The following is a 27,146-nucleotide window of genomic DNA, read 5'->3' on the forward strand; positions in this document are numbered from 1 at the left end:
TTTTTGCTCTAAATTCATCAAAATGGCGCATGTGGTTGATGAAATTTGCTCAAAGTAAAAAATGTTCCTTTTTTCTGTGTTTAAGCATTTTTTTGACTTTTTAGCTCAAAAAAGTTGCACGTTTCCTAGAATGTTACAAAAATTGTTCAAAAAATCTTGGTGTATAAAGAATCAATCCATGGGGAAGAGAAATACATTTGCAGCAAATGATAAATTCAGCAGAAACATCAGAAATCCTAACATCCGCCCACAGTGGTGAACTTAGAAAAATAAAACAGGCACACACACATAAAATACAAAAAAGGTGCAAATGGAAAGATGAACTAGGTGCAAACAAATAATAGATGCAAAAAGCTAAAATCTCGACAAAAAACAGGCGCAAATGTAATAACAAATTGAGCCCTAAGTATCTATGGAATCTGTGCTATGTTAACCCTCCCTGACATATGACGTAATAGTATGTTCTATGTCGGGTTCCATGTATGGAGTGGGTTTATGAGCTGAGCCCTCCCCACACCATACCCAGCAGATGCTGGCTGCATTACACAGCTGTTATCTGCCTGTAGCAGCAATGACCAGAGTTATCACCAATCCTTGTGCACATGCACACTGCCTTCCATTGGTCTATCCCCCTCTTCTAGTGACAAGATTGCAGGGTGCTGATGAATTGTCATGGCAGCCTGCTGAAGGCTCTCATAGTTACCATCTTTGTCCTCATGTAAAATGCAGTCTGTGGCTGGACTTGATAGGAGAGACTTCATAGGACTTCATCATTTTCTCTATATACTGCATTACCATGTTAACGGCTTCATGACATCTGCCATACATGTACGGCGCAAGTCAGAAGCGGATGTATGGAGTGGGCTCACTCCCACACTTGACAGATCATGGCTGTTTATTACTGCCAGGACTTGCCTCTAACAATTGCGGGTTGAGCGGAACTCCGGCCACGATTGTTAACCTGTTAAATGCCACTGTCAATCTTTCACAGCAACATTTAACACATGACTGCATGGGGGCGAATCAGTCCATGTGCCCATCAAAGTGCTCATGACGTGATCGCAGGTTGCCGATGGGTTGCTACGACAGCCAGGGGTCTGCTGAAAACCCCTGTGCTTGTCTTTACAGAGTTTCTTTGAAACCCAGCCTGTGGCCGGGTTTCAAAGGAGACCGTGATTTTTACTATATGCAGTGATGCTGTGGCCTCACTGTATGTAGCACAAGAAATCAGATGATCATAGCTTCAAGTCCTCTAAAGGGAGTAACAAGAGCAGTGAAAAGTAAAAAAATAAGTTTTAAAAAATATGAAAAAAAAAAAAACCAAAACATAAAAGTTCCAATCACCACCTTTTTATCACATTAACCCCTTAAATCCCTAATCCTGTTTTCACCTTTATGACCATGCCAAATTTAACAATTCTGACCAGTGTCACTTTATGGGGTAATAACTCTAGAACGCTTCAATGGATCCCACTGATTCTGAGAATGCTTTTCATGACATATTGTGTTAAGGACATATTAATATTCATGCTATCCAAGTGTAAAGGACATATTGATACTCATGCTAGGACAACTCCATTTTGTCTGCTTGCTTTAAAATCATGTTATTATCACTCCTTGCATAACATACATTCTTTCCTTCTTTTCTCATGCAACTTTATCACACTAACCTTTTCTCACAAGAACATTTTGTCAGACACCCCGCTCCTGTTATCTAACTATTCTAGGCCAGGCTTGACCTTGTAAATTTCCAGCGTGCTTCGAACTAACGAAAATATGACCATATATGTGTTTCCGTAATAATTGCACTAACATTGGCTCAAGCCTGTAGTACAGCAGTAGATGATTGGACATTAATAAACTCAAAACAATATAAAATGCTAAGCAAAATAAACGGGATCAGAGATTCTTTGAATCCTCCCATACAGAGCATTGTCTCCGTTTGGTTTTCTGTGGATTGCAATCAACATAATAATTTGACACTCACTTGGTCAACCGTGAAGGGTAATTGTACTTTATCACAGTTGTAAAATTTGTTTGATATGACTTGATTTTATTTGTGAAAAAAATGAAAATTTGGAAAAAATGTGGAAAATGTTGTAATTTTCAAACTTTTAATTTTTATGCCCTTAAATCAGAGAGATATGTCACACAAAATAGTTAATAAATAACATTTCCCACATGTCTACTTTATATCAGCACAATTTTGGAAACATCATTTTTTTGTTCTAAGGGTTAAAAGTCGATTTCTCATTTTTGCAACAAAGTTTACAAAGCCATTTTTTTAGGGACCACATTTGAAGTGATTTTGGGGGGGCATATATGACAGAAAGTACCCAAAATTTACACCATTTTAAAAAGTGCACCCCTCAAGGTGCTCAAAACCTCATTCAATAAGTTTATTAACCCTTCAGGTGCTTCACAGGAATTAATGGAATGTGGAAGGAAATATAAACATTTAACTTTTCTTCATAAAAATGTTACTTTAGACACATTATTTTTATACTTTCACAAGGGTGAGGAGAAAATTGACCCCAAAATTTGTTATGCAATTTCTCCATACACCATATGTGGGGTAAAACTACTGTTTGGGCACACGACAGGGCTCGGAAGGGAAGGAGTGCCATTTGACTTTTTGAATGCAAAATTTGCATTCCAAGTGGCATCATTTTGGAAACTAGACCACACAGCGAAATTATCTAGATGTTTGGTGAGCACCATGAACCCCCAGGTGCTTCACAGAAGTTTATAACGTTGAGCCGTGCAAATAAAAATAATCACATTTTTCCCGCAAAAATGTTCTTTTAGCCCCATTTTTTATTTATTTTCACAAGGGTAACAGTTGAAAATGGACCCCAAAGCTTATTGTGCAATTTCTCCTGAGTATGCAGATACCCCATATGTAGGGGAAAACTACTGTTTGGGTGCACGGCATGGCTCAGAAAGGAAAAAGTAATGTTTTGGAATGCAGACTTTGATGGAATGGTCTGCAGGTGTGATGTCACGCTTGGCAAGCCCTTGATGTGCCTAATTAGTGGAAAACCCCAACAAGTGACCCCATTTCGGAAACTAGACCCCTCAAGGAATTTATCTAGATGTGTGGTGAGCACCTTGAACCCACACACTTTTACAAAGTTGATATGTGAAAATGAAAAAAATATATTTTTCCCACAAAAATGTTGTTTTAACCCCAAAGTTTTTAATTTTCAAGAGGATAACAGGAGAAAATGAACCCCAAAATTTGTTGTGCAATTTCTGCTGAGTAGGCCAATACCCCATATGTGGTCGAAAGGTACTTTTGAGGCACAGTGCAAAGCTCAGAAGGGAAGAAGCACCATATTGGACTTCAGATTTTGCTGGACTAGTTTTAGGGTACTATGTCACATTGGCAGAGCCCCTAAGGTGTCAGAACAGCAGAAACCCCCAATAACAGACCCCATTTTACAAACTACACTTCTCAATGAATTCATCTAGGGGTGCAGTGATCATATTGACACCACAGGTGTGTCACAGAATTTTATACAATTGGGCAGTGAAGAAAAAAATAATTACATTTTTGCCACCAAAATATTCTTTTAGCCCCAGATTTTACATTTTCACACTGGGAAATTGGTAAAAAAGGCACCAAAATTTGTGCCACAATTTCTCCTGAATGTAGACGTACCCCATGTGTGGCTGTACAGTATTGTTTAGCCATATGGTGAGACCCGGGAGGGACAGAGCGCTATTTGACTGCTGGAGCGCAGATTTTCCTAGAATAGTAAGCGGACTCCATATACAGAGCCCCTAAGTGTAAAAAGAGCAGAATCCCCCGTCAAGTGTCCCCATTTTTTTTTTAATTATACCACTTTGGGAATTAATCTACAGTTGTAGTGACGATTTTGACTCCATGGGTGTTTTCCAGAAACAAGCAGCAGCGCATGTTGCTGACTGATAATTGCAAACTGTTGTTGTAGTGACCAGTATGATGTAGCGATCAGTACATTGTAATGACCAAAACGTCGTAGTGACCAGTACGTTGTATTGCTCAGTACGTTGTGCCCAGCACATGCTTTTAGAGACTTGCACCGGTAAATTAGGCAGGCTCTCATTGATACAGAAATACCAAACGTGTGGACACTAAATGTGGTTCAAGGACACTGGGGCTCAGAACGGAGCAACATGGTAGCCCCCTATATTTCCGATAACAGATTACGGACCTGAATGGGGGCCTTTTTTGGGGATTGAGTTGAAGCTTTTATTGGGAACATTTTACATAACATTTTGGATCACATTTATCCTGCGCTCTATGCTGAGCACTTACATTGGGGTTTCCATCTTAATCTCACAGTGATGTGATTCAGGTGAAACCCCCAACAGATCCATTCACTATAATGAGGCAGCAGAGTTACTCTGGACTCTATTTAGTGGTGTCCTTTTTTTCAGAGGTGCACAAAATTATGGCCAACTGCGCTTTTATGCTTGTCTAAAAAGATGGACACCGCCGTATCACAGGTCAGATGGCGTCCACAGTGCCTCCATCTGCCTCATTATAGGGAATCTTTCACCAGCGGTTCTGTCCGAATCACGTATTTTATAGATTTACATGGAAATCAACAGAATTGGTTTTATTAATTTTTTTTACGCCGTTCCTCGTGCGGTATAAGTGATTAGACGATTTTATTCTTCGAGTTGGTGCGATTACAGCGATACCAGATTTATATTGTGTTTTTATGCTTGGCAGCTGTCACACATTAAAGGATGCCATATTTTGAGAGCTATAATGTTTCAATATTTTGACTGACAGTCATGTGAGGTCTTGTTTTCTGCGGGACGAGTTGACGTTATTATTGGTACAATTTTCGAACACATGAAATTTTTGGATCGCTTTCTATACCAATTTTTGGGTGGCAGAATGAACAAAAAACAGCAGTTCAGGTATTGTTTTTATGGAATTGTTTTATGTCGTTCCGCGTGTGGTAAAATTGATAATGCAGTTTTATTCTTCGTGTCAGTATGACTACAGTGATACCATATTTGTATCTTGTTTATGTTTTGGCGTTGTTATGAGATAAAATTATTTGATAGAAATAATACTTATATTTGCATTTCTTTATTCTGAGAGCTACTGTATAACTTTTTTATTTTTCCGCTGTTGGAGCTGTATGGCAGCTTGTTTTTCGTGGGACAAGATGATGTTTTCAGTGATACCATTTTTATTTACTTTTGTCTTTTGATTGGGTTTTATTCCACTTTTTGTTCGGCGGTATGATGATAAAGCATTGTTTTTTGTCTTGTTTTTTATTTTTTTTTCATGGTGTTCACTAAAGGGGTTAACTAGTGGAACAGTTTTATAGGTTGGGTCGTTTCAGACGTGGCGATACCAAATATGTGTACTTTTTTTCTTTTTTTCATAAAAATATTTATTAATTACTATAATATATATATTAAATATTTTTTCTATTTTTTTCACTTTTTTTACTTCGTCCCACTATGGGATTTACACTTTTTGCAGGCTGATCGCTTGTATAGCATAGGAATGCAGGAACATTCATATGCTGTACAAACTGTCAGCGCTGCACTGACATGCAAACTTGCTAGATCATGCACTGAGCATCATCTAGCAACTTTGCTAGGTTTTGTGACCCGGTTGTTGTCGTGACGACATTGGGTCACCCTAGCAACGATCGGGCCCTCGGAATGATGTCGTGTGGGCGCCGATCCAAGGGCAGAGGGGGCTTCCTCCCTCTGCTTGTCGCTAAATGCTGCAATCGATTTTGATCACAGCATGTAGAGGGATAAAGTGCTGGGAGCGGTGTGGCACTGCTCCTGGCACTGAGTGCCAGGTGTTAGCTGTCAGAATCAGATAACATCCAGCGGCGATTGAGTGCGCACAGCCACTGGGCGCAGGCGGTCGCCATAATGTATCCATACAGTGCAGACCAAAAGTTTGGACACACCTTCTCATTTAAACATTTTTCTGTATTTTCATGACTATGAAAATTGTACATTCACACTGAAGGCATCAAAACTATGAATTAACACATGTGGAATTATATACTTAACAAAAAAGTGTGAAACAACTGAAAATATGTCTTATATTCTAGGTTCTTCAAAGTAGCCACCTTTTGCTTTGATGATTGCTTTGCACACTCTTGGCATTCTCTTGATGAGCTTCAAGAGGTAGTCACCGAAAATGGTCTTCCAACAATCTTGAAGGAGTTCCCAGAGATGCTTAGCACTTGTTGGCCCTTTTGCCTTCACTCTGCGGTCCAGCTCACCCCAAACCATCTCGATTGGGTTCAGTTCTGGTGACTGTGGAGGCCAGGTCATCTGGCGTAGCACCCCATCACTCTCCTTCTTGGTCAAATAGCCCTGACACAGCCTGGAGGTGTGTTTGGGGTCATTGTCCTGTTGAAAAATAAATGATGGTCCAACTAAACGCAAACCGGATGGAATAGCATGCCGCTGCAAGATGCTGTGGTAGCCATGCTGGTTCAGTATGCCTTCAATTTTGAATAAATCCCCAACAGTGTCACCAGCAAAGCACCCCCACACCATCACACCTCCTCCTCCATGCTTCACGGTGGGAACCAGGCATGTAGAGTCCATCTGTTCACCTTTTCTGCGTCGCACAAAGACACGGTGTTTGGAACCAAAGATCTCAAGTTTGGACTCATCAGACCAAAGCACAGATTTCCACTGGTCTAATGTCCATTCCTTGTGTTCTTTAGCCCAAACAAGTCTCTTCTGCTTGTTGCCTGTCCATAGCAGTGGTTTCCTAGCAGCTATTTTACCATGAAGACCTGCTGCACAGTCTCCTCTTAACAGTTGTTGAAGAGATGTGTCTGCTGCTAGAACTCTGTGTGGCATTAACCTGGTCTCTAATCTGAGCTGCTGTGTTAACCTGCGATTTCTGAGGCTGGTGACTCGGATAAACTTATCCTCAGAAGCAGAGGTGACTCTTGGTCTTCCTTTCCTGGGGCGGTCCTCATGTGAGCCAGTTTCTTTGTAGCGCTTGATGGTTTTTGCAACTGAAATTGGGGACACTTTCAAAGTTCTCCCAATTTTTCACACTGACTGACCTTCATTTCTTAAAGTAATGATGGCCACTCGTTTTTCTTTACTTAGAATTTGTATTATGGCAAGAAAAAAGCAGCTAACAGTCTATTCAGTAGGACTATCAGCTGTGTATCCACCAGACTTCTGCACAACACAACTGATGGTCCCAACCCCATTTATAAGGCAAGAAATCCTGCTTATTAAACCTGACAGGGCACACCTGTGAAGTGAAAACCATTTCCGGTGACTACCTCTTGAAGCTCATCAAGAGAATGCCAAGAGTGTGCAAAGCAGTCATCAAAGCAAAAGGTGGCTACTTTGAAGAACCTAGAATATAAGACATATTTTCAGTTGTTTCACACTTTTTTGTTAAGTATATAATTCCACATGTGTTAATTCATAGTTTTGATGCCTTCAGTGTGAATGTACAATTTTCATAGTCATGAAAATACAGAAAAATCTTTAAATGAGAAGGTGTGTCCAAACTTTTGGTCTGTACTGTATGTCCAAGGCCTGTAAGTACCAGGCGACCTGGACTATGGATGCATTAAAGGTCGTGCAGGGGTAAAAAATGAAGGTATTAAACATTTTTTAAAAATAAACAAAAAATAATTAACCCTATCAGTAAATAACATGAATGAAAAGAAAATCGAAATTGCCATTTTTTTTGGTCACTGCAGTTTCACAAAAAATGCTATAACAAGCAATCAAAACATTGCATATATTCCAAAATGGTATCAATAAAAAGGTTGTCTCGTCCTGCAAAAAGTAAGTCCTCAAGAAGCTGCATTTATGGATCTCGGAAAATGATGATACAACCCCAATTTTTTTTTTTTGCAAACTTCTGTTTTTTTTACCACTTAAATAATTTAAAAAAACTGGACATGTTTGATATTGCCATAATCGTATTGATGAGCAGAACCATATTGCAAGGTAATTTTTACCGCAAAATGTACATAGTAAATACAATTCCCAGAAACTATGTCAGAATTGTGTTTTTTTCACATTTTCCAATACACTATGTAGTAAAATGAATGGTGATCCCACAAAAAAACAAGCTTGCATATGTCTATGTGGACTGAAAAATAAAAGAGTTATGGCTCTGGGAAGAAGGGAAGGAATAAACTAAACCACAAAAATGGAAATTGGCCCCCGTCGTGAAGGGGTTAATGCAATTCACAAAACAAGCAATCAAATGACTGCAGATTCAAGTTCCCTAAGATAACTATAAAACTGTAGGAAATAAAAGGAAAAGCTTTTTAAGTTTAGAAATAAATTAAAAAAGGCATATTTCATATCGCTGGATCTTTAAAAGTTCAATCTAGAATTGTGATTTTTCGGTCACCACACCTCCTGCTCAAAATCAGTGGCAGAATTGCTGTGTTTTTTTTATTCCATCCGATCTGGAAGTTTTTTTCCTGTTTTTCAGTATATTATATAGTAAAATTAATGTTGTCATTCAAAACTACAAGTCATACCATAAAAAATGAAGCCCTCATACTGTTGATATAGAAATAAAAGAGTAATGGCTTTTGGAAGAAGGGGAACAAAAGCTTAAAGATGAAAATTGTCCACAGTCCCTGGTAGAAAGGGGCTGACCAATGGCTAAAATTTATGGTTCCAAATGCATGCACTTAAAAGTAAGTAAATTAACTGTACTGTATTGTATACACATAAACAAAAAAGGGCAATCTTGCTGGTATGCATTGCTTTTTTCATAAGAATTTTGCTTTGTTCCTACAGCAAAAAGAGCTGGAGACATCCAACTTAACCAAGCAGTTGGAAGTTCTGAAAATGCAGATAAAAGAGTTATCCTCCTCCAGTGGGTTAGATCGTAGTTCTGTAATACCCCTAAAAAACAAAGTATGGGAGCTGGAATCCAGTGTTGCTGAGCAGAACCAACAGCTGGTAGAGCAATCCAACTCTATACAGCGCCTTGATCAGGTAAAGCTCATACATCCAGGAAGGCAGAAATAACTGTTATCATTACAAATAATTAAGGCCGGGGTCACACTTACCCATATTCTCTCCTCCGAGAGAATCGGATCGATTATGATAAAGACACTCTGATCAGAGTTTGATCAGTGTCAGCATAGTCTGATCCAATTCTCTCTGGTGAAAAAAACGTAGCATACTGTGAGGAGAAGATGGAGACCAAAATTTCTCTATATTCTCCATTGTATGAGTCCACGGAAATCGGACTGCACACGGATACCATCCAAAGGCAGTCCGGTGTTTTCCACGCACCCATAGACTTGAATGCGTGAATTTGATCTGATTTGCACTGCAAATCGCAGTATGCTGTGATTTTTTTTCTCATACTGAATTGGCATGAGAAAAAACACGCTGATCAGCACTGTTAGAATAACATTGGTCTGAGTGCTACCTAATAAAACATCGGATAGCACTAGTCCAATAAATACGCTCGTGTGGGAGAGACCTAAGGCTCAAACAAACTTCTATATTACACCTCAATAAAACTTCCATAATAAATACATGGGCACTTACACCAGAGAGTTGTTTTGCCCGTTGAATGCAATTTTTTTTTACTTGTTCACCTATTTATTAAGGCACCACTCTATGGCTCTTTTTTTATTGCAGCGCTGGAGTGGTGCTGCTTATGTAAGGTCCCTGGCCCTAAGCTTATACTCACCAGCCACTGTCTTCAGCTCTTCGCCACTCTGGTACCGCTCCGCCATCTTGTAACTGCAACTTCTAAGTGACCAGAAGTCAGAGGTAAAGGTCACAAGATCTCAGTGCAAATCTATAAGAGCCAAAATGAGGCTGTCATATACTTGCAATGAAAAGTGACCTCCGGCTCACCCAACAAACACTGGAGCAATCTGGCAGGTTACAAACTGCTGGGGACCGACTGGGCCGACGCACATAACAACAGAAGATGGCGGATGGTAAGTGCAGGGGCCGTACATTAGTAAAACCACTCTAGCACTGCAATAAAAAAAACATGCTGGAGTGGTGTTTTAAATAGGGAGAATGTAGACCAACGATATTAATAGCTGTTTGAATTGGTTGATAACATATCTCCCTAGTTATTGAACTAAATTATCCTGTATGAAGTATCATCCAGCTGGTTAACTACAGTAATTAACTAATGTGAATAGTAAATTTATGAGCACTTTTTAGTTAAATGAGTATTCTCTAGTTCCTAAATTATTGTAAATATTTAGCATGAGAATAAGCAAGTTTGCAATTGACTTTCTTTTTCTATCTGCTGTCATTCTCCTGCTACAACAGCTTTAATGTTTTATAGTGTACAGCTGGTTTCCATGGAGCTTGGCCTCCTGTTCCTGGCTAAGAGTGAGCAGAAGTTATTTTCCAGGAGAGGGGTTAACTCTTAACATCCCAGTCAGCTCTCTCCAACCCATTTCTATACAGCAGTTAGCTGCTCACCTCCATCCACTTTTCTCCTCTCCTTCTCATCTTCTGAAGAGATAGTTATAAATCACCAGCTCAGCAGCTTTCATATCAGGTCTCATAATCTTGTTTCTCTGCTCTCACTGTCAATACCTGTGTGTTTGTTCAAATGCCCTTTTATCTCTATGTGTGAATATACTGATAACAGTATACTTTCTAAGAACAAACCACTCATAATTGAATGTTTTATAGCAGAACTTATGCTGAACGTTATAGTTTTACTAATACTAGATTTCTACTACTCACTAGAACTGTCACTCAAGGAGGAGAGCTCACCCTGCTTGAAATTAGGAAGTAAGGAGACTAAAGAAAGTACAGAATTGTGTACTGCTCAAGAGGCACCTTGAAAATACCCATTTAAACAGACACATGATAATATAAATGTAAATTATGCATATTCTTTCAATATCATTATCTGCTGAACAAAAAGATATGACAATATGATCATTATAGAATTATGATTTACTTGGCAATCAGAACTCTCCTTAAAACACATTTTGTGACCTACATGGAATCTGTATCTCAGAGTACATGTAGTATCCTGGCAGCACATGTAACATGATGATCCTTTTTTTTTCAACAGATGCGTGTACGTTTTGAAATGGAAATTGAGAGGATGAAACAAATGCATTTGAAAGAACTAGAAGATAAGGAAGAGGAATTAGAGGATATTCGACAATCATGTCAAAGACGGGTATGTCAATGAACTAGTTAAGGTACAAATTAGGATTACTACCATTAAGTGGAAAATATGAAAATAGCTCTTTTTGGACGATTAAACATAAAAAAACACATTTTTATTATTTTTTATGCCTATTTAAAAGTCTACATCTATTAAAAGACAAACTTGAAAATATCGGATCACTGCCTCCTCTTAAGAATCCCTATGCTAGATCATATTAAGTTCTTGCTTCCAAAGAAGATGAAGCAAATTCAGAGGTGAAGGAAAACAACAACACAAACCCCTATAAATATATTTTGCTGTTTTGTTTTCATTTTTAATGCAAATGGGTGTGTTGAATAAGACGTCATTAACTACACATTATTCTGTACAGTCCTTTATAAACAGTCACCTAGACTTAGAAAGTACTAACAATCTTAGAGCCTGATCTGAAAATAGGACTGCCTGTTTCAGACTTAAAAATATTGCATTTTTTGCTCTTTTTTTATTTATATTTGACAATTTTTTTTAAGCTTCGTCAATTTGAGATGCAGCTGGAACAAGAATATGAAGAAAAACAGATGGTCCTCCATGAAAAGCAAGACTTAGAAGGACTCATTGGTACCCTGTGTGAGCAGGTATGAAACTAGCTGTACAGTGGAGAAAAAAATACTAGCATGACTATGCTATTGTTCATAAAGTTTATGACATCTTTTAAAGGGAACTTGTCAAAACACTATACTAACCTGCAAATATGGAATTAATCTGCAGATTAATAGCATTTTAAAGCTGTGCGGCTGTTGCACTAAAAGCTAGGCTACCAAGAGGAAATTAACTTAATTCCTCCTGAAAGCCTATGGCTTTCAGTCACAGAGGTATGGCCGGCTTCAGTCATCACTCGGTATATAGTGAGCCGTGACTGTAACCACGCCCCAATACTGACTGACAACTGGCTCTGCATTGATATACTGCTGCGCCGACTGTCTGTCAGTGCCAAGGGGCATGGTTACAGCCAATGAATGAAGCCTACCAGGCTCACCTCTATGACTGAAAGTCTGAGGCTGCCAGGAAGAATAAAGTTCATTTGTTCCCGAGAGCTGGGCTTTCACTACAGTGGCTGCACAGCTTTACAATGCTACTAACCTGACGATTAACCTCAGATCTGTAGGTTAATAGTGTTGTTTGACATAACAGGTTCTCTTTAAAGCTACATAATCTAATTAATTAAATGGAGGCGATGGGTAGAGAGTAAGCAGCTGACTGATGACCACTCTTTCTATGGCTGGCATAGACTATTTTTTTAGGCTGTGTTCCTATGGGCGCCAAAACTGCCTAGGTGATTGCTCATAAGAGTTAAAGTGGAGTACCACGCTTACTGCACTATATACTCACCTCAACATCGAAAATAAAACAAAATCTTGATTTATTAAGTATAGAGCATAACCTTTACATTCAGGAATCCCCACTTTCACACTTTGGCTGCTCTCAATGAGGTTATTGATGGTTGTCTGAGATATGCTCTGCCACTGTAAGGCGGCGGTGTTCACACTGTCCAGTAACTGAGGCAGTGACCCAAGCAAAGTCCAACATAGACAGCTTTTATTTCAGCAACTCACGGGTTAACAGAAAGTCCTCCGGTTCGCAGCCGGGTTAACAGAAAGTCCATACACAATGGTTGCCGAGGGCAACGGCCGTGCCGGCCGCTCAGAGCCTGACAGGTACAGAGGGATCCCAGGCAGGCATTCAGCCACCCTCAGTCCTGCTGAGGTTTCCTGCTGTGCTCCTAGCAGGTTCCAACATAGAACAACACTAATCCTTAGTGCAGGGGTTTTAAAGGACTTGTGGCAAGAGCCACTGGAAAACCCGGGTTGGAGGGAGGAGGCCGCCGCACTGCATCCTGTGACCTCCTCCCAGAAATGAAGGCCCTGTCAGGTTTTACTAATCTGCCTTAGCCAGATAGCCTGACTTGGTCCACGCTCACCTTCATTCCTGCATTGCAGCCGCAGGTGTGTCTGTGACTGCAATGCACTCCAATGGTTTTAATAGGTCTCTGTGCACATTCTGGGGGAGATATAATGTCCCTCGTATACGATCCCGGTCACTGCCTCACATATCCCCCCCCTCTGTTCAAACTTGTGGGGTTGAACATTTGCCATCATACAGGGTGCCCGGGACAGGGCATCCGCGTTTTCCTGCGACTTCCCAGGGCGACGTTCTACAGAGAAACTGAAATTTTGCAGTGACAGGAACCACCTGGTGACTCGCGCACTCCTCTCTTTGGCATTTCTCATCCATACCAAGGGTGAGTGGTCCGTCACCTAGCGGAACTGACGCCCGAGTAAATAATAACGTAGCGATTCCAAGGCCCACTTAATAGCCAAACACTCCTTCTCTACCACGCTATAATTTTTCTCTGCCGGGACAAGTTTTCTACTCAAGTAGGTGACCCGATGCTCTTCACCATTCACTTTTTGTGACAATACCGCTCCTAGGCCTACCTCCGAGGCATCCGTCTGTACAATGAAGGTTTCCTTGAAGTTGGGGCTAATGAGGACCGGCTGTCCACACAGGGCCAACTTCATGGACTGAAAAGCTTCTTCTGCCTCAGGGTTCCACTGAACCATTACCGATTTTTTTCCTTTCAAGAGATCAGTCAGGGCCGCCGTTCGCCCAGCAAAATTAGGTATAAACCGGCGGTAATATCCAAGGATGCCAAGGAACGCCCTCACCTGCTTTGTACTTGACGGTTTAGGCCAGTTTTTTATGGCCTCAACTTTATTGACTTGGGGCTTAATAGCTCCTCGGCCTATCACATACCCCAAATATCGGGCTTCCTCTAGCCCTATCGCACATTTTTTGGGATTTGCCGTTAACCCCGCAGCTCTGAGAGAATCCAGAACCGCTTGTACCTGGGATAGGTGCGTATGCCAGTCAGTGCTAAAGATGATAATGTCATCTAAATACGCGGACGCGTACTCCTGATGAGGCTTGAGCACTATGTCCATCAACCTCTGGAATGTAGCCGGGGCCCCATGTAACCCAAAAGGTAAGACCACATAGTGGTATAGACCCTCCGGAGTTACGAAGGCGGTTTTTTCCTTTGCCGAATCTGTGAGAGGTACCTGCCAGTAACCCTTGGTGAGATTGAGCGTGGTGAAGTACTGGGCCTACCCCAGTCTCTCAATCAGCTCGTCCACCCTGGGCATTGGATAGAGGTCAAACTTTGACACTTCATTCAATTTCCGGAAATTGTTACAGAAGCGTAACGATCCGTCTGGTTTTGGAATTAGTACGATGGGGCTAGCCCACTCACTCCGTGACTCCTCTATGACGCCTAACTGAAGCATTTGTTTTACCTCAGCCGTGATGGCTTGCCTCCGGGCTTCGGGTACCCGGTACGGTCTCATTCGCACCCTTACCCGAGGTTCGGTGACAATGTCATGTTGGATCACCGTAGTCCTACCCGGTAGCTCTGAGAACACGTCGGTATTGTGTTGCACCAGCGAGCGAGCCTCCCGTCGCTGCTGTTTAGTGAGGGCATCACTTATCCTGACCTCCCCCTCGGACGCTTCCCTGGCTGAAGGTAGAGAACTCTCTGGGGATATGTCCGGGGTGACATCTGTAACTAAACACTCTCTGTCTTTCCAAGGTTTTAGCAGGTTTACATGGTAAAGCTGCTCAGGTTTCCTTCTTCCGGGCTGATACACCCGGTAATTTACCTCCCCCACTTTTTCTCGAACCTCATATGGCCCTTGCCACTTGGCCATGAGTTTACTCTCGGTTGTGGGTACCAGAACTAACACCCGATCACCCTTGTTAAAAGACCTGACTCTGGCCCTTTTATTATATGTGCGCCTGTGGGCTGCCTGGGCATCTAACAGATGTTCTTTCACAATGGGCATGATCGCCGCGATCCGGTCCTGCATACTAGCCACGTGTTCAATTATACTCCTATGTGGAGTCGGCTCTTGTTCCCATGTCTCTTTGGCTATGTCCAACAGACCCCTAGGGTGTCTGGCGTACAATAACTCAAAGGGAGAGAATCCTGTGGAAGCCTGTGGTACCTCACGGACGGTGAACATCAGATAGGGTAGCAACATGTAGCAATCCCTCCCGTCCTTAGAAACCACCTTTTTTAACATGGACTTGATGGTTTTATTGAACCGTTCTACTAGCCCGTCGGTTTGAGGGTGGTACACCGAGATGCGCAATTGTTTAATTTTTAGCAATTTGCACAGTTCCCTTGTCACCTTGGACATAAAAGGGGTCCCTTGATCCGTCAGGATCTCCTTAGGTAGTCCAAGGCGACAGAACAGAGCAACAGCTCCCGTGCAATCAGTTTTGCTGAGGTGTGGCGTAGTGTGGTATAGCCTCCGGGTACCGGGTGGCATAGTCGACGACCACCAGTATATGTTGGTGGCCACGGGCGGATTTTACAATGGACCCTACTAAGTCCATTGCAATCCGTTCAAAAGGTACCTCTATCACTGGCAGGGGTACCAATGGGCTACGGAAACTTGCGGTGGGTGTGGTCAACTGACATTTGGGGCAAGATTCGCAGTACCCTTTGACCTCCGCGTAAACCCCAGGCCAAAAGAACCGCTGTAAGATACGTTCTAGCGTCTTTTTTACCCCTACGTGTCCACCCAGCAGGTGTGAGTGTGCCATCTCCAGAACCGCCCGACGGTACGACTGAGGTGCCACTAACTGATCCACAACCTCGTCCCTGATCTTATCTATCCTATAGAGCAACTCACCGTTGATTACCATGTGTGGAAATACAGTATCTGCACCGGGCTGTTAAGCTACGCCATTTACCTCTAACACCCTTTCCCGCGCCTGAGCCAGGGTGGGATCCTGTAGCTGAGCCATCCCAAACGTGGCCCGGGACACTTCCAGCTCGGGGATCGATGGGATCTCCTCGACCTCTCCTGCCAGCACCTCTAAGGGAAACCTATCGGGGTCACACTCTGTCCCTAGGTTGGTCACCCCTACGGCAGGTTCCCCTGACTTAGGTTCGTCGGGTACATTGCCTGTAATACATTTTACCGGGGGAGAGTGGATTTTGTTTTTCCACAGAGTCCAGAACAGGGGCAAGTCTCTTCCCAACACCGTCCCATAGGGAAGAGTTTTTAACACCCCTACCACATGTTTTATTTCTCCACACGGCGTGGACAAGACTACCTCCTCAGTTGGGTACTCTCGGAGGTCCCCATGGATACACACAACCTCGACGGGCCGTCCACCGGGGTTGTCTCCTGCCACCAGCGACCCATTTACCAAAGTCACAAGGCTCCCTGAGTCCAGGGTACCCATTAACCAGTACCTGGCATAGTTGGAGTTCACTGTCCCGGGGGTCGGCGCTCGCCGTGCAGACGGTCTGGGCATACATTGAGACTCGCGGCTATATCCGCAGTCCATGGGTTCCGTAGTCAGGGGGCAATTAGCAACCACATGTCCCAGCCCCTGACACCTCCAGCACCTAAGGATGGAGGTACTGTTAGGTCTTATGACAGTCTGGGAGGGAACCGGTCTCCTGCCATTCTCACTCCGGGGTTCCCATTCAGCATGGTTACGGTGCTGACTGTCCCTAGCAGAGGGACGCGACCCCTTTCCTGACTCCTAGGTGGGCAGGGATCGGCGTGACAGCCGCAAGGGGGCAGATTCCCGGATAAAGTCCTGAGTGGCCGAGTAGCGCTCGATCATGCTGACCACCTGGTCGAATGTGCCAGGGTCCCCTTGCCCCACCCAACGTTGGATAGCGGCTGGCAGAGTCCTCACCAGCCGGTCAATCACCACCCTCTCCACCATCTGGGATGGAGTCAAAGTCTCAGGCTGGAGCCACCTCTTTACCAGCTGCAGGAGGTCATAAGCCTGAGACCGGGCAGGTTGGGTCTCCACATAGGCCCACGAAAACACACGCTGAGCCCTCACGTATGTATTGACCCCTGCCAGGCAAGGATCTCACCTTTGAGTCTCTGGTAGTCCTGGGCGTCCTCTCGACTGAGGTCGAAGCAGGCCTTTTGGGCATCGCCGACCAAAAACGGAGCCACCACTTCTGCCCACTGGCCAGCTGGTAGGTTTTCCCGCTCTGCCGTGCGTTCATAGATGGTAAGGAAGGCTTCCACGTCGTCCTCTGGTCCCATCTTCCTCAACGCTGAGCTAACCTTGTCCCGGGCCTCTCGACGTTCTGGAGCTGGTGCCTTCGGCGTCTCCTGCAGGGCTGTGAGCTGCTGCACAATCAGCTCATTAGTGTGCTGCTGCTGCTTGAACTGCTCCTGCTGCTGCCGCTGCGTGAGGACCAATTGCCTTAACAGCTCCTCCATTTTGTCCACGGGGTGGGGCTGAAAGGTGGCCGGCCGGATTGTGGTCATGCAGCTGCCGGTGGGGGTATGCCTCAGTCACAATGCCCGCATTCTCCACCAAATGTAAGGCGGCGGTGTTCACACTGTCCAGTAACTGAGGCAGTGACCCAAGCAAAGTCCAACATAGACAGCTTTTATTTCAGCAACTCACGGGTTAACAGAAAGTCCTCCGGTTCGCAGCCGGGTTAACAGAAAGTCCATACACAATGGTTGCAGAGGGCAACGGCCGTGCCGGCCGCTCAGAGCCTGACAGGTACAGAGGGATCCCAGGCAGGCGTTCAGCCACCCTAAGTCCTGCTGAGGTTTCCTGCTGTGCTCCTAGCAGGCTCCAACATAGAACAACACTAATCCTTAGTGCAGGGATTTTAAAGGACTTGTGGCAAGAGCCACTGGAAAACCCGGGTTGGAGGGAGGAGGCCGTCCCACTGCCTCCTGTGACCTCCTCCCAGAAATGAAGGCCCTGCCAGGTTTTACTAATCTGCCTTAGCCAGATAGCCTGACTAGGTCCACGCTCACCTTCATTCCTGCATTGCAGCCGCAGGTGTGTCTGTGACTGCAATGCACTCCAATGGTTTTAATAGGTCTCTGTGCACATTCTGGGGGAGATATAACGTCCCTCGTATATGATCCTGGTCACTGCCTCACACACATTGAATGCACTTGGGTTAGACAAATCATCAAGATCCACTGCTGGCAGCTCTATTTGTAGTTTGCGATTAATCACATCTCAGATGTGCAGGATAGGAGAGTCCAGAGACACAGCAGGCCATGGTATTACATTGAAGCCATGCAGGCTGCTCACAGTAGCACAGGAAACATGCGGCTTGGTACTGTTACTCATGTTACTGTGCCAGGTTGAACCTTGGATGCACAGGTTAACATAAATGCAAATTTTCCATTATATTTTACTAATCATTTCAGGCTTAAGGGAGCATGCTTCAAAATCTAGTATTTATTATCTATCAACTACATTAACCCTTTGTACAGAATTTTCATTTACAGAATTTAGTGTATTAGATATAAAAATGATTTTCACAGCAGGGTAAGAAATCCTCAGCCATCCATATTCAGATCATAATTCCTTTCTCCCTCTGTTAATACATTTCTATTGTAGAACAGACTCTTCTGCTCCTCACTGCTTCTTAATGTATGTAGCTTTTTTGCCTTAGTGTAGCGCTGCACTGCTTAATATGCCTGCAACATAAGCAGCAAACTTAAAAACATCACAGATTAAAGGCAGGGCCATGCTCTCACTCATGTATGAAGCATCTTTCATGACACAGTGTGCAAGTCATACATTTTCTGCAATTAAATCTGGTAGGATAAAAAGACCAGTGAAAGCTGTAGACTAATTAGTATCACATCAAAGCATGATACACCAGCAGAAAAACCAATGACAATTAGCTGGAGAGAGGCGCTCATTTTCTACTGTAGCCGAATCCTGATGGGTTTCAGCTCAGTTCTAACGATATCTCTATGTGTAGACATGCTCATTTTATTAAATATCCTCATAATTAAATTCGGTTGCTCAGAAACATATATTGGATATCACATTACAATTTATGTTTCCCAAAACAAAATAGTCTTACGTATGTAACATGTTTGCACCCATGTTTGTTAATATAGAACCAATGAAATCTAAGAGAATAGTGATGTCAATTGTACTAATAACATACGGTATATATTTCTACATCTATATGAAAACCATAGCAATGGCAAATGAGCTGGATTGTGATAGCTTTATGTGAGGAATATTACGCATGTACCGTACTAGAAGATACACATACTGTATGACAAAGCAATCTCTCTTATATAAAGACAGAACACTGTCAAGAATATTCTAGGTAATACAGATGTGTCCTTTCTTAGCTTTATTCTTTCTCAACAACATACACAGAATTGCGGGGCATGAAATGACCAGCTTTAAAAAAAAAACATGATTTTGTGTTACTCTGTATGAAGATGTTTATACTACAGTATGTGCGTCTTTGTGGCCACCCAGTGCTTGTGATGTGAATGCTATGGATTCAACCAAAGGTAAAGATGAACACATTTGTGACTGACACAGAGTCTTTCCAATCTCAGCAAATCTTAAAGAGGTTGTTCCCTTTGGGAAAATCCCAGTATTCGAGTGCAGTTTGTTATAAAAGCAACAACAAAAAAGTGCATTACTCCCCATTACTGGGTCCACTGCATGGTCAGATTGTTGAGGGAGGGCAATAACCCTTCATGGTTTACCAAGTGAGTGTCTAATTATTATGTTATAAGGTTGATTGCAATCCAATAGAAAACCAGACGGAGGCAAGCTCTGTATGGGGGGATTCAAGAATCTCTAACCCCATTTATTTCTACTTAGCATTTTATATTGTTTTGAGTTTATTAATGTCCAATCATCTACAGCCATACTACAGTACTACAGGCTTGAACCAATGTTAGTGAAATTATTACGGAAACACGTATATGATCATATTATCGTTAGTTCGAAGCACGCTGGAAATTTACAAGGTCAATCCTGGCCTAGACTAGTTAGATAACAGGAGCGGGGTGTCTGACAAAATGTTCTTGAGATAAAAAGTTAGTGTGAGAAAGTTCCATGGGAAGAGAAAGAAAGAAGTATGTTATGCAATGAGTGAAAATAACATGATTTTAAAGTAAGCAGACAAAATGGAGTTGCTCTAGCATGAGTATCAATATGTCCTTTACAAGATATTGTTTGCAGCACTGATGTCACGTCAACTGCGCGTCAGCTAACCACTTGGCTTAGTGGCTCTGCCCATGTAGACGGAAAACCACTGTGCTTAGTGATTGGTTACAATGCTGTTGACATGATATCAGCGCTCCAGCCAGTATAAGACCCTGGGAGCAGCAGTGGAGACTCAGCACTGGACTCATGGATGGTGAGTAAAGTGCGTTTTTTTTTATAAAAAACTGAAAGGGGACAGCTCCTTTAAAGAGGTTGTCCCATGAACAAAAGTTGATTTTAATCAATAGATCTTGGAATAATAATAATTTCCACTATTGGATGTGTTTATATAAAATGTTCCTGTGCTGAGATAATCTTATAAATGTGTCCCTGCTGTGTACTGTGTAATGGCTGTGTCTGACCGTGCAGGAGCTTGGTCTGATCATACCACATCTCCTGAGCAGGGGAGGAAAGAAAAGAGAGGATACAGATAACCAAGCACGGGATCACAGCTGATTCTTTTCGCGAGGTAAAACATTTCTCTGTCTGTTTTTAAACAATGTTTTACTTCAAAGAAAGAATCAACTGTGATCTCCTGCTGTAATGGCTGTATACTTTTTTCCTTCCTCCCCTGGCCTGGAGATGTGGTATGATCAGACCATGTTCCTGCACGGTCAGACGCAGCCATTACACAGTACACAGCAGGGGCACATTTATAAGATTATCTCAGCACAGGAACATTTTATTTAAATGCATCCAATTGTGGAAATGATTATTATTCCAAGATCTGTTGATTAAAATGAACTTCTGTTTGTGGGACAACCCCTGCAATCTTATAGTAGCACACATTATGCCTGTGGTTGCACTATGGAGCATAACTTCCTTAAGGGACATCTCAATAGTACAACATATTATGGCAAATAGCCTGATTTTTCTGTAGGATTCATAGAGAAAACTATTTTGAATATCTCTATACAAAACTAGGGGAATGTAGAAGTATAGTGTAGACCAGCAGTCTTCTATAGGTAGAATAACATAGCCACATGCAACTCTTAGCTTGTGAAGAGTGTAATGCGGCAGCTTGCTAGCATTACTGTAAATGGTCCAGGATGTGTTTTACCTGACCATGTACCTTCCCCTTTAACTGACTGGTCACATGACTGTGACATCACACAGGTCCTGTATGCACAGTAAAGGTCTGTACACATGACTGGGACAGCACACATGACCTATACACACAGCTGACTGATCACATGACTGTGACATCAGCAAGGTCCTGTCAGTATGGGTGTATGTGTGCACAGGATATATAAACCCCGGTAATTAGAGACAGGTGTGTTCGGTGTGAGAGACATGAGGCCTGTTCCCCATGTGTGTGGGACACCGTTCTGCCTAGTGAGGCTGAGTGAAGCCTGGCAGCCTGAAAGGCTGAGACTGGATCCTGTGAGTGGATGCTAGTGGCCTTGGAAGGCAGAGGCTTGGTGAAGAGTCCGGAAAGGCGCAGACTGGATGTGTGTGAGTGAAACATTCCAGTAGCCTTAGACGGGACGACGGCTAGAGACCCCTACCTGGGAAGCCACAAAGCCACAGTGGTGGCGGATTAAAGGGACTGCAGCAACTAAACCCGGTAAAGGTAATACACTTTGTTACATGGACTGTGTTATGGACATTGCTATAGTATTACCTTGCTGAAGTCTGTGACCTGGGCCAATTGGGCCTGTCTGCTATTTGAGAGACTCCCAGATGTTAAGTGTGTAAACATGCCGGTGACAAACTAAGATGGACATCATGTGTGTGAACAGCGGTTTATGATAACATAATAAACTGCTGTATTGAGAAAATACCGGAAGGACATTGCACGTGTGCTTAATTTACCCGGTGCAGCGAGTATCCCCCAGTATGATGACTAGCGCTGCCTTACAAGAGCTAGAGCATAGCAGTATGCATTAGACCTTCATTCAACACTTCATCGCAACACTTTCTGTGGAGGTGTAGTTCATTCTCACTAAGTAAAAATTATTTGTATCATCTCAATTCTTTGTGTTGAATTGGCACCATAAATCCTACCATTTGGCTTATTGACCTACGGTATCTATCAAATTTCTGGTCATCGCTCATAGTTGGAAGTCAGTTGTGGTTTGTGGTAGAGAACGTCCCTTCAAACTATAGTGGCAAATGCAAAAACACTCACTTAAGGATGCAATTCAGTTTTTATTGATAAGTCAGCATATGTAAATAGAAAGGATAACTAATGTTTTGTTTTATCCCAAACTTTGATCATGACCTATGTCCTATGGTTCCTAACAGACACAGGGGCTAACTGTCCCTGCCCCTGTATCTGCTGTGAACCATAGGACATAGGCCATGATCAAGGTCTAGGACAGACTGAAACATTGTCCATCATTTCTATTTCCACAAGCTCACTTATCAAAAAAACTTAAATTGCATATAGCGTTAGGGTGCTTTCATATTGCGTTCTGTATCCCCGTCGAGGCATAAGTCCTAAATTCCCCGAAAAACAGGGTCTGGACATATGCTGCGATGGGGGCCATAGACTGCAATGGTGACGGCAGAGCGAACGTGAGCTCTGCCATGCACTTTTTTTCGGGAGTGTCACTCCAGAAAAAAGTTCACGGCAGAGCTCACGTTTGTTCTGCCGTCACCATTGCGGTCTATGGCCCCCGTCACAGCATATGTCCAACTCTGACAATCAAAAACTGATGACATATCCCAAGGGCTTGTGCAGAGGACTGTATTTTCAGTCTGCTTGGGATCCAGCAACTTATTTGATCACACTCGGACTGTTAAGTGTCAGGCGTTTGCTGGATTTGAAATGGGTCCAGAACCTTTTGTGGTCTCCCATTCCAGTCCAGCTAGGGCTGATGCTGTTCAGCATTGTAGTCAGTCCCAACACCTAGCTGATCCATGAGAAGTACAGGTTGTCTCTTGGGTCTTTGTGCCTAGCAACAGGAAGCATAGGTTGCGGAGGTGACATCACCAATGGTGCGACAGTGGGCAGGGCTTAATCTTTAAAAGGCCCGCCCACAAACATGGCAGCGCACTCTGATCATTGAGCAGTATGCTGTTGTGTGGACGCTTGGCCTATAGAGCTCCACGTGTGCTTTAGTTGAAATAGGCAGGTGTAGTGGAAATAGGCAGGCTAGTGGAAATAGGCAGGTAGCTTGGCCGTACAGACTGTCTCCGTCTAGGGGGTCGCCATACACCCCGAGCAGTCTGCAAACGCCGCATTCCCGGTGCCACCTGTGAGCCACGTGGAGCGATTCTCCTCAGTCCCGTAGCATGCCGGCTGAGAGCACTTACACGCCGGCGTGAGTCACACACGCATCCTAGCGCCCACTGCGTAGTCCCTGTGTAGTTAACAGGGCTACAGCTACTTCCCCGGTCGCACATCTCCCATGCGGTTAACGGAGATTGAGCGAATCGCTATACCCATTCCTCTGTGCAGTAACACAGAAGGGTTTATCATTTAAGTTGGTTGCTTTACTTTTCACCCGGAAAGTGTTCAGCAGCAGTCCACCCGGCTGCATTGCGGACCCCGGGGTCGGTTGCGTTCCATTATAATAAAGTTGTTTGCAACCGTCCCCTTAACAGTATCAGAGCGCCAGGGTCTTGCCGAACATGGCTGACAACCAGCAACTGCAGCGCTATATGCAGCAGCTTGAGGCCAAACTTAGAATTCTGAAACAAGCTGACCTGGTAGCTGATATCACTGCAGTAGCTACCCAGGCGGCTTCTCAAGCAGCCAATCTGGTTTACTCGGCTGCGATAAATGCTGCGATAGCTGCAACTGCCCCATTACCCCGCTTTGCTCTCCCAGAAAAATTTTCTGGGGATAGTAAATCCTGCAGGGGTTTTATTAATTTATGCTCCATTCACTTGGAGATGATGGAGGCACGGTTCCCCTCTGAAAGAGCCAAAGTGGGTTATGTCATCTCGTTACTCTCCCACAGGGCTCTGGAGTGGGCTACTCCTCTGTGGGAGCGCAATGACCCGGTAGTGGCTAATGCGGGTCTCTTCCTTAAAGCCCTAAAGAGTGTATTCCTTGGTCCTCAGGTCACGCATGATACGGCTCTTAAGCTTCTTGCACTGATCCAGGGTTCGGCCACTGCAAGTCACTATGCCATCCAGTTCAGAACCTTAGCGGCTGAATTGGATTGGTCTGAGCGGTCTTTAATCCCAGTGTTCTGGAAGGGTCTGGCTGGGCATATTAAAAATGCTCTATCCACCAGAAAGATCCCAACCTCCCTGGAGGAGATAATCTCTCTCTCTAACCGAATAGATTTGCGACATGCAGAACACAAGTTAGAGCTGGAGGTCCCCAGACCTCAGTATTGGTTGGCACCATCCTTCTCTAGACCCATTTCCAAACCCGAGACTCCCGACCCGGAGCCTGAGGCTATGGATATATCCCGAGCTGAGTCTGGCTCTTCTCGTTCCCGACCTGCACAACTCTTGGAGTCCCCCGTTAATAAGGGTTCCAAGCAGTCGGGTAAATGAGTGTGTCTAACCACCGTTGGAGGAGGTGTGTTAGATTCTGGGGCTTCTTCCTCCAAAATATTGTATAAGGTGACATTGTCCTTCGGAGCAACCGCGGTTACTGCCAAGGCGTGGGTGGATTCTGGCGCCGATGGCAATTTTTTGTCATCTACGTTTGCCCAGAGGCATGCCATTCCTATAGAGTTACTGCCAAGACCAATGAACATTAGGGTAGTCAACGGCTCACTCCTGGACACGCAAATCACCCACCAGTTGATTCCCCTCAACATGTCATTTCCTCAGGGTCACCGGGAGGTTATCTCCTTTCTTATTATTCCCGGTAGATTAGATGAGGTGTTATTGGGCCTTCCATGGTTACGTTGTCACACTCCACACATTGACTGGAATACGGGGAGAATTTCTTCCTGGAGTGAGAATTGTGTGTCTCAGTGTATGGTTACAGTCACCCGGAGGGTAGTCTCTGACCCTTCTACCGATGTGGCCCCCGGCACAGATCCTCTGTCTGTCCCCGAGACCCAGGTCTTGTCAGATTATGTCAAAAAGAACCAGGTTCCTTCAGGGAGGACGTTCGTTCCCCTAATCTACAAAATGAGGTCCTCTCCTGGGCTCATGCCCCTAAGATTGGAGCCCATCTTGGGGTCAAACGTACCACAAGGTCCCTTCAACTGTCCTATTGGTGGCCCCGGTGGCGCCAGGACGTTAAGGAATATGTTCTTGCATGTGCCTTCTGTGCGAGAGATAAATCTTCCTGTCAAAGTCCGGCTGGCTTTCTCCATCCGTTACCCGTGGCGGACTCCACAGATAGTGAGTCGGCTGACATTCTTTGTCGTCCTGCTCCCGTTTTCTTTCCGGGCGACAGAGTGTGGTTCACGTCTCACAATACTAAAGTATGCGGGGAATCTGTTAAGTTTGCCCCCCGCTTTATTGGTCCTTTCAAAATTTTGGCCCAAGTAAACCCTGTAATGAACCGGTTACAGTTACCACGACACCTGAGGAGTCACGACACTTTCCATGTGTCGCTCCTTAGACCGGTTCACCCATCAAAACTCACTGAACCCCAACCTGCTACAGACACCAGGGGTGATAATCTCGAGGTGCAGGCTATTAAGGGGTCTAAAATGGTTAGTGGGAAAAAAGATTACCCAGTACACTGGAGGGGCCATGGTCCTGAGGATCATCCCTTTGAACCGGTGGACCACTTTCATGCTCCCCTGCTCGTTGAGGAAAATGAGCGTCAAGTGGAGGGGGATGATGTTAGGCGTCGGGCGTTTGCTGGATTCAAAATGGGTCCAGAACCTTCTGTGGTCTCCCATTCCAGTCCAGCTGGGGCTGATGCTACTCAGCATTGTCATCAGTCCCAACGCCTAGCTGGACCACGAGAAGTACAGGTTGTCTCTTGTGTCTTTGTGCCTAGCAACAGGAAGCATAGGTTGTGGAGGGAGACAGGGCTGTTAAAGTCTAAGTCCAGGTTTCTCTGTACTGAGCATGCCCGTGACATGGCGAATCGTGATTGGTGGTTTGGGAGTCTGCTGATCCGGTGACCTGGCACCGCCTGATTGGTCGCGGGTGACGTCACCAATGGTGCGATGGTAGGCAGGGCTTAATCTTTAAAAGGCCCGCCCACAAACATGGTGGCGCGCTCAGATCATTGAGCAGTATGCTCTTGTGTGGACACTTGGCCTATAGAGCTCCACGTGTGCTTTAGTTGAAATAGGCAGGTGTAGTGGAAATAGGCAGGCTAGTGGAAATAGGCAGGTAGCTTGGCCGTACAGACTGGCTCCGACTAGGGGGTCGCCATACACCCCGAGCAGTCTGCAAACGCCGCATTCCCGGTGCCACCTGTGAGCCACATGGAGCGATTCTCCTCAGTCCGGTAGCACGCCGGCTGAGAGCACTTACACGCCGGCGTGAGTCACACACGCATCCTAGCGCCCACTGCGTAGTCCCTGTGTAGTTAACAGGGCTACAGCCACTTCCCCGGTCACACATCTCCCATGCGGTTAACGGAGATTGAGCGAACCGCTATACCCGTTCCCGTGTGCAGTAACACGGAATGGTTTATCATTTAAGTTGGTTGCTTTCCTTTTCACCCGGAAAGTGTTCGGCAGCCGTCCACCCGGTTGCGTTCCATTATAATATAGTTGTTTGCAACCGTCCACTTAACACGGACCAATGTTATTCTATGTGGCCATGCATATGTTCGAATTTTTCCTTGGACAGAGTCTGTCGGAGGAAAAACATTGCAGCATGCATGATTTGCATTCCATATTCAGATCGCACTCAGCTATGCAAGTCAATGAGTTAGTGGAAAAAATTAGACCACACTCGGATGACATCTGAGTGCGGTCCAATTTTTACAGACAGAATGGAGAAGATGGATCTTTTTTTTTACATCTTCTCATGAAAATCAGATCACACTATGATAACACTCTGCTCAGAGTGG

The 27,146-nt window shown here is 44.1% G+C and overlaps 1 protein-coding gene across 3 annotated transcripts in view; it reads left to right on the forward strand.

Moving 5' to 3' along the window:
• The window catches only part of MYO18B (myosin XVIIIB), a 1,187,635-nt gene that overhangs the window by 724,213 nt on the left and 436,276 nt on the right, over nt 1–27,146 (forward strand). For all 3 annotated transcript variants that reach the window (XM_073672938.1, XM_073672946.1, XM_073672953.1), the window contains 3 exons: nt 8,785–8,985; nt 11,060–11,170; nt 11,671–11,775. In XM_073672938.1, coding sequence (XP_073529039.1) covers nt 8,785–8,985; nt 11,060–11,170; nt 11,671–11,775 — 417 coding nt within the window. The remainder of the gene's footprint in view (nt 1–8,784; nt 8,986–11,059; nt 11,171–11,670; nt 11,776–27,146) is intronic.

This window comes from Phyllobates terribilis, unplaced genomic scaffold, assembly GCF_046119375.1.
Source record: "Phyllobates terribilis strain yellow unplaced genomic scaffold, ASM4611937v1 Scaffold_1__5_contigs__length_1240528914, whole genome shotgun sequence".
Taxonomy (NCBI): domain Eukaryota; kingdom Metazoa; phylum Chordata; class Amphibia; order Anura; family Dendrobatidae; genus Phyllobates; species Phyllobates terribilis.